Source organism: Leucoraja erinacea, chromosome 12, assembly GCF_028641065.1.
Source record: "Leucoraja erinacea ecotype New England chromosome 12, Leri_hhj_1, whole genome shotgun sequence".
NCBI lineage: Eukaryota > Metazoa > Chordata > Chondrichthyes > Rajiformes > Rajidae > Leucoraja > Leucoraja erinaceus.
This window is the reverse complement of record NC_073388.1, coordinates 21,632,972-21,641,732: the sequence shown is the minus strand read 5'-3', so window position 1 is coordinate 21,641,732 and position 8,761 is coordinate 21,632,972. Positions and strand designations below refer to the sequence as shown.

The 8,761-nt window shown below is 43.5% G+C and overlaps 1 protein-coding gene across 1 annotated transcript in view; it reads left to right on the top strand.

Annotated features, from left to right (window-relative positions):
* Positions 1-5,760: 5,760 nt before the first annotated feature.
* LOC129702153 (exocyst complex component 1-like) overlaps positions 5,761-8,761 on the top strand; it is a 41,882-nt gene continuing 38,881 nt past the window's right edge. The window contains exon 1 of the mRNA XM_055643766.1: positions 5,761-6,216. Within this exon, the coding sequence (XP_055499741.1) occupies positions 6,093-6,216 (124 nt within the window). The 5' untranslated portion in view covers positions 5,761-6,092. The remainder of the gene's footprint in view (positions 6,217-8,761) is intronic.

The following is an 8,761-nucleotide window of genomic DNA, read 5'->3' as shown; positions in this document are numbered from 1 at the left end:
ACTCATCATTCTGCAGGTATGCTGGTATGAAAGGTGCATTTGAACAATTTGACATCTATTAAATCCAGCCCACTCTCTTAAGTGCTGGAAGTTGGCAGTTACTTGATAGTTTATTACCTACTTGGAAATAGCTCTGGTTATAATGGGGCCATCCTGGGACTAAATGCCATTTCAATTCTTTGAACCTGCAATAAACAACATTCTGTCATGTGTTTCGTCATTTGAGCGAAAAAAAAATCAATTAGGAAGCAGGAGAGTCCTTTATATAGTTCCATCAAGTGGAAGTATGGATTCAGAAATACTCTGTCACTTAATGTTAGAAAGTTTTACTTTTCAATAGTTTAGATACTATTTTCTGGTAAAACAATTGTTATTGTTAACAAAGACAGGATGGGGTAAGATAACAGGAGCTGCACAGATGGAGATACACAGATGGATATACTGTGTGGTGCTCATCAATAATGCCTTAGGCAGCAGACAGATTTGGAAACCACAAGTAGTTATCAGCCGTTGATCATTGCACTAATCTCCCTGACTGCTCATTAACATCCCCTGCTTCTGCTCATTGTACATTTTTCAGTCATTCTGCTGCATTCTCACTCTATTTGGTATTAAAAAGCTGATTATTTTGAGATGGAAACATAGAAAAAATAGGTGCAGGAATAGGCCATTTGGCCTTTCGAGCCAGCACCACCATTCAATATGATCATGTCTGATCATCTAAAATGAGTACCCCGTTCCTGCTTTCCCCCCCCCTGTCCCTTGATTCCTTTTCCCTTAAGAGCTAAATCTAACTCTCTTGAAAACATCCAGTGAATTGGCCTCCATTGCCTTTTGTGGCAGAGAATTCCACACATTCACACCTCTCTGGGTGAAGAAGTTTTTCCTCAACTCAGTCCGAAATGGTCTACCCCTTATACTTAAACTGTGACACCTGGTTCTGGACTCCACCAACATCGGGAACATTTTTCCTGCAAGAATGAAATCTTTTAAGAATTTTATATGTTGCGATAAGATCCCCACCCATCTTTCTAAATTCCAGTGAATTTAGTCGAACAATCGACCAGTCGACCAATTCTGTCATCATATGTCAGTCCCGCATTGCCGGTATTTAACCTGGTGACCCTACGCTGCACTCCCTCAGTAGCAATAATGTCCTTCCTCAAATTAGGATACCAAAATTGCACACAATACTCCAGGTGCAGTCTCACCTAGGCCCTGTACAACTGCAGTGGGACCTCCTTGCTCCTAAACTCAAATCCTCTCGCAATGAAGGCCAACATGCCATCAGCTTTCTTCACTGCCTGCTGTACCTGCATGATTACTTTCAGTGACTGATGTACAAGCACACCCAGGTCTCGTTGCACATCCCCTTTTCCTAATCTAACACAATTCAGATAATAATCTGCTTTCCTGTTCTTGCCACCAAAGTGAATAACCTCACATTTATCCACATTACCAGACTGTGGGACCCAGTCACTTGGGCCCTAGTCCCACGGGAAGGGGGGGGGGGGGGAGGGGGGTGGGGGGGGGGGGGGGGGGGGTGGGGGGGGGGGGGGGGGGGGTGGGGGGGGGGGGGGGGGGGGGGGGGGGGGGGGGGGGGGGGGGGGGGGGGGGGGGGGGGGGGCTGGGGGGGGGGGGGGGGGAGGGGGGGAGTAAAGAGGGGGGGGGGGGTGTGAGGAGGGGGGGGTGTGTGTGAGGGGAGGGGGGGGGTGGGGGGGAGGAGGGGGGTAAGGGGGGTGTGGGGTGTGAGGGGGGGGGGGGTGTGGGGGGGGAGGGACTCCACTCAGCGGCCACGGCACCACACAGCACCTCCTGACTCCACACAGCGCTTACTCAACTCCACACAGTGGCTTTCACACAGCTTTCGGCTTTCACAGGGCTTTTTCACAAAGTGGCTTTCACACGACTTTTATCCGACTCCACACAGCGGCTTTCCCGACTCCACACAGCGGCTTTCCCAACTCCACACAGCGGCTTTCCCGACTCCACACAGCGGCTTTTCCACACCGCTTTCCCAACTCCACACAGCGGCTTTCCCGACTTCACTCTTGCGGTCTCAATCAGCATGGCTTATTTACTCAGCCCCACCTCCGGGGTGTTATTCTCCAGTGGGTGCCGGAAGGGGCCTTATCTTCATGATGAAGATACCCTTCTTCAGACCGATAAGTAGCAGATAAGTGATTAGTTGATGAGTATTAAGGCATCAGTCTGAAGAAGGGTTACGACCCGAAAAGTTGCCTATTTCCTTCGCTCCATAGATGCTGCCTCACCCGCTGAATTTCTCCAGCATTTTTGTATACCTTCAATAATATTCACATTATTTTCATCTCTTAGCAGCGAATTGACACCCGGTTTGGAGTTTATGTGAGGAACTGGTGCATTGTGCAACCAAAGGTTCTGAGTCCTACTTCTGCAGAGTATGAAACGGGATTTTGATAAGCATAGGAATTAGCAAGAAAAAAAGCACTAGACTTGAATCTTAGATAGCAGATCAGTGATTAGCTGTTGAGTATTAAGGCGTCTTTTTCATTTAAGTTAGACTACAGGAAACTATAATGTAATGTTATAGATTAAACTGGATCATTTAAATTTAACAAAACTTTAAGTAAAGGGTTTATCTAACTGAATAAATAAAAAATAATCCAAGATATGAATAGGAAAGGTTGTGTCTCTGGAATGCAAAATGAGAGAGATCATAGATGACAAGACTATCTGCAGCAAAGATGTTGTAGATGCCACTGGGTCAAATCTTTCTAGCTCAGAATCAGTCATAGTCTGTGATCTGGAGACATTCAACACACAAGATTTGGAAATAATTTTGGAATACTTTTATCCAGAAGAAAACACAGGTTCAGGAAGGATATTACCAATAGGGAAGTTAGGTAATTGAATGTTCTATGTATAATGAACCTGTCCAGCAGGTACAATGTACTCAGTATCCTTAAGGGCACAAAGAAAGACCGAAGGGTGGAGAGGTACAAAATACACCAATTCACCATGTCTCAGAAGGCTGATCAAGAAAAGGAGAATAGGGCTGGTGAGGAGGAGAAGACAAATGAAACAAAATGTGGCAGCGATATAAGATTCAAAGATTACAAGGGACAGATAGTGTAAAACACCAATCAGTGTAAATAACAATCAGCATTTGCTCCCAAGCCAACATTTCCAACACTGAATAATTAATTATGTTCTGTTGGCTACATTAGATAAACTTCTCTTTTAATAGGGGGTTGCACGTAAGGTCACTGGGTCATAGGGCTTGACGCAAGGAGCCGCTCAATCCATCTGGAGGACATCCGTAACTTCCGGTATATGTTATTAATGCAAGGAACGCGTACTTTCCTACCTGTTAAAAACCGCCAAAATGTTGAATTTTTGCGCTGTAAAAAATTGTAGAAGTCGGGGTAAGCGTGAAAGACATGTACCCAACTTCAGAATTCAAAACGTGAAGCGAAATGAAGGTTAAGAGAAGCGAGAGCTGAAGGGATAAAAACAGCTAAAGTGCTTGCTGAACATTGGCCGTGCAGATATCAGAATTGAAAATATTGGGAATTATCGCGTTTGCTCACTGCATTTCATCAACAGTAAGGCATTATTTGTGGTTTTTTCTTGATTCCTTTGGTATCTAAAAAGTCTCAGAAGTGATAAATCTGGCTGTAAATTTTGCTTCAGAGGCGTTTTCTTTTTGTATGTAAAAACCCATTTGAGAACCATGGGCAATTTAAAAAATTTACAACCAGATTTATCACTTCTGAAACTTTTTAGATGCCAATGGAATCAAGAAAAAACACAAATAATGCCTTACTGGTGATGAAATGCAGTGAGCAAACGGCCAATGTTCGCCAAGCACTCTGGCTGTTATTGTCCCTTCAGCTCTCGCTTCTATCTACCGTCATTTCTCCTCACTTTTGGAATTCTGAAGTAGGCTAAATGTCTCTCACGCTTATCCCGATTTCCATCATTATTTACAACGCCATTTACAAATTGACCATTTCGGCGGGTTTTAACGGGCCCGCCACGCTGGAAACAATGGTAAGTGCTCACCTGCAGTTCATCGCGTGTACTCCGGTTGGAGAAGCGTAGCAACAGTACGGGTCATTGGTCGTGACCCGACTGCCATGCAACCTCCCTATACCACGCTCTATAGACACTCTATTCCAGATTTTTTATAGAATAAATTGCCAGAGCTAAGAGCCTTCGGAGGGAAGAAAAAATCACCAGCTGGGAATCCCTGGCTCAAAATCATCAAGGTGGAAAACATCATACAAGATGGTTCTAAGAACCTCTAGTCTAGTCATTGGGAACAGCCAGCGCCCTGTGTAAAGGGCAGAATGTGATCACCTTTTCACAAACTAACCACCAACCCATCACCTTCTGCCCCATCCATAGATAAGTTAGAGCTCCGTACATCGGCTTCATGAAGTGAAGCCACTCAAAACACAGCAAGCTGGAGTAAAAGCAAGTTATTCTAGTCCGAAAAGAAGAAAGCTCGTCCTTAGATGAAGGAACACAAGAGTGTGGAACACAACCCCGGCACTAACCATTTGGGCCAGTTGATGGCCCAATAAACTGGGACCATCAACCACATATCCTCGAACTGGAGCTGTGGAGGTCAAGTCAATGGATATTTTTATGACGGAGATTGTCAGATTCTTGATTAGTAAGGGTGGCAGGCGTTTTGGGGAGAAGGCAGGAGTTGAGAGGGAAAGATAGATCAGCCATGATTGAATGGCGAGTATAATTAATGGGCCGAATGCCCTAATGCTGCTCCTAGATCTTATGAACTTATGAAACACATACCCAACATGAAGTGCCTCGAAAAGGGGACGGTGGGCCGAACTGATGGAGCATGCACATTTCCCTGTCGAATAGACAGATGGAGCATGCACACTTCCCTGCAAAGATCTTTGCTTCCCTGTGTTCAAGAAGGAACTGCAGATGCGGGAAAATCGAAGGTACACAAAAATGTAGGGGAGGAGACAGCAAGGGCTAACAAAATTCTCCCAGGTAGGTATGTTGCAAAACTTACCTTCAGTGGCGCTGCAGTTCTGTCCCTGCCCGTGTGCGCAACTTTGACGTCTTTGAGAGATATTTCAATTGTTGGATCATTTAATTGCTATATTAAATTAAAAATCCGACACCGACAATGGAACGGATCTCACGTAGGGGACAAGGCAAGGTAGGCTGTTTATTTTTACATTTAAAAGTGCTTCTTAAGACCCCTTTTGTTTCAGAATGCTTCAATCTATAACAACTGAAAATATATTTCAGTTTTCTTACTTTTTAAGAAAGTTATGGGCTTTTGACTGTCCTCGATCACAGCTTTTGTGTTAAGTCAATGGAATAGCAATAGGGAACAAGATGCTATTTTCCGAGTATGAAAATGGCCATAACTTTTTTAATACTGAAGATATGAAAGTGAATTAGGTGTCAAATTAAACTTATTTTTATGCTTTATCTGATGGGATAAATTGCAGACTTGATTTTTTTAAATCGCAAAATTTTGTAACATTGCTACTTGCTGTCTCCTCCCATCCCCCAGCCCACGGGCTCCTTCTCCTCCTTTTTCCATTCTTCTCCCCCCCACCATCAGTCTGAAGAAGGGTTTCGGCCCGAAACGTTACCTATTTCCTTCGTTCCATAGATGCTGCTGCACCCGCTGAGTTTCTCCAGCATTTTTGTGTACCTTCCCTGCCTCTGCGTTGCCCCGCCCACCGGCTCGCATGTCAGTTGGTCAGGGCGGAGCCGACAGCCTCGACTCAGTCAGGAGGCCGAGCTGCACGCGCGGGATTTCCCTCGCGCTCCTGTCGGCAGCGAACGCCTGTCAGTTGGTGAAGGTCGAGGCCGGATGTGTGAACAGGAACCCGCTCTTGTGCAGCAGTACACGGTTTATTTCTGTATTGTACCATCAACAACGACACAAAAAAACAAAACATATATTGAGTTTTATTTTTTAATTCTCCGCGCTGGTTGCACTCTCATTGAACACTCTGCTATGAACAGTTATCTCGTCCTCTGAGAGTTCCTGAGTTGGTTTCAAGTGAAAGCGAACCCGGACACGTTGTTTTTCTGTCTTCTCTGCATCTGCCATGATCGCCGTTAGGAACCAGTTGCAGAGGGATTTTTTCACACCGCAGGAAGAAAGGCTGCTGGGCTTGGTGTATGCATGGAAAGCTGGAAAGAAGAGGAAAAATTGCATATTGTGTGCCGCAGGTGCGTGAGCTGTGCGATTCTGAGCTGGATAGTTTGCAAGGAGGTCCTTAGCAGCGAATTGCCATTCTGTTTGAAGTTTATTCGAGGAACATGGTGCATTGCGCGTTCTAAAGTTTTAGTCGGAGACATACGGCACTACAGATGCTGGAATGCTGAGCAAAATACAAAGTGCTGGAGAAACTAAGTAAGTCAAGCACCATTCGTGGAGGGAAGTTTCGGGCCGTGACTCTTTTTCAGACCGATAGAAGTCCGAAGAAGGGTCCCGAACCAAAATGTCTGTCCATTTCCTCTACAGATGCTGCCTGAACCGCTGAGTTACTCCAGCATTTTATGTTTTGCAAAAGTTTTAGTCTCCGGTGGAGATGTTCCCAAACCAGGCTGTGATGTATACTGATAAAATGCTTTCTAGTCAAGAGAGTTTTATTGTCATGTGTCCCAGATAGGACAATGAAATTCTTACTTGCAGCACAACAGAATATGTAAACATAAATCAAAACGGAAGATAAAAGTTATGTGTGTCTATAGACCATAGGCCATATATACAGAATAAATAAACATAGTATAATAATAATATATTATTATTAATTATTGTTATTGTTCAGAACTTAATTGATGTTGTGTTTAATGGCTGTGGGGAAGAATCTGTTCCTGAACCTGGATGTTGCAGATTTCAGGCTCCTGTACCTTTTCCCGATGGCAACGGTGAAATGAGTGTGACCAGGATGGTGTGGGTCTTTGATGATGTTGGCAGCCTTTTTGAGGCAGCGATTGCGATAGATCCCTTCGACGGTGGGGAGGTCAGAGCAGTGATCATTACTTCCTGAGGTCTTTTCAGCTCCTGGACTTTCAATTTGCCAAACCATGCCACGTACAGCCAGCCAGTATGGTCTTACTGTGCACCTGTAGAAGTTTGAGAGAATCCTCCTTGACATTTCGACTCTCCGTAATCTTCTCAAGAAGTAGAGCCGCTGATGTGCCTTCTTTATAATTGCATCAGTGTGCTGGGACCAGGAAAGATCTTCGGATATATGCACGCCCAGGAATTTGAAGTTTTATTACCCCTTCCACCATATAAACGGGATTGTGGGTCCCTATCCTACCCCTTCCAAAGTCCACAATCAGTTCCTTGCTTTTACTGGTGTTGAGAGCCAGGTTGTTGTGCTGGCACGATTTGGTCAATCAGTCGATCTCACTTTGTGACATCTGTGATTCGTCCCACAACAGTGGTGTCGTCGGCGAGTTCGCACTATGTCCGGTTACACAGTCATGAGTATAGAGTGAGTATAGCAGGGGGCTGAGCATGCAGGCTTGAGGTGCTCCCGTGCTGATTGTTATCGAGGATGGTCATTCAATCCAGTGAGCCAGGCTCATTCTTGTTATTTTCCTGTAATTTACCCTCGTAATGCCCTGTAATTAGGTATGTTGCAAAACGTACCTGAAGCATCGCTGAAAATCTGTCCCAGCCCGTGTGCGAGATTTTGGTGCCGTTTAGAGGAGGGCGGGTTTAAAACGCGATTTTCCCTAAGCTGTTCAAATCGAGGTTTTTCAGCCTAGTTAATTTATTAACGAAAAATCGCTGGAAGATTCCCTCGCTTGAGCTATTATTAGTTTTAAGGGCTTTATTTAATTGTTATAGTAGGTTAAAAATTAACCTCTAAACCCCCGACCACCGACAACGGGCCAGATCTCATACAGGGGAAAACGGAGGGTAGGCTGTTTATTTTTACGTTAAAAAGGGCTTCTTAAGATCCCTTTATACAAAGTTTAATGTTGCGAGTAGCTAATTTTGGGCCCATTATATCCCGCAGTATTTTTCTGGGCATTTGAGGGCACAAATCTACCGCAATGTGGACGTTCTAAACCAGCGCGTTCACAGGATCCCACTAGAAAGCTGATTTAAATGGACTTTAATTTACAGCAATTAAACACTAAATTCCTAACATTTGGCCTATAAATTAATGTAAATTAGATTTTAAAATCATGTTTTATTGTGAATTGTTTGTGAATATTATTTGGACACTTAGGCTATTTAAAAATGTTAATCATTTATTAAGAAATGGATAGATGTTTAGATCTAGTAATTGAAGTTTGGAATTAGCTACAATTAGGTAACTAACTAATGATATGCTTTAAATTCAGGTCATCCAAGTAAGATTATTTTATATTTGTTTCAGAATGCTTCAATCTATGATAACTGAAAATTTCATTCAGTTCTCTTAATTTTTTAAGGAAGTTATGGGCTTTTGACTGTCCACGATCACAGCTTTTTTGTTATGTCCATAGAAAATCAATAGGGAACAAGATGCCAATTTCCGAGTATGAAAATGGCCATAACTTTTTAAATACTTGAGATATGAAAATGAATTAGGTGTCAAAATAAACTTTTTTGTATGCTTTATCTGATGGGATAAATTGCAGACTTGATTTTTAAAATCTCAAAATTTTGTAACATTGCTGTAATAGGTCCAATCCTCCTTGTGCCCAACTGCAATTGAAGCAATTACGCTACTTTCCAGATGTTTATTGAATATAGGAGGGAAACTTG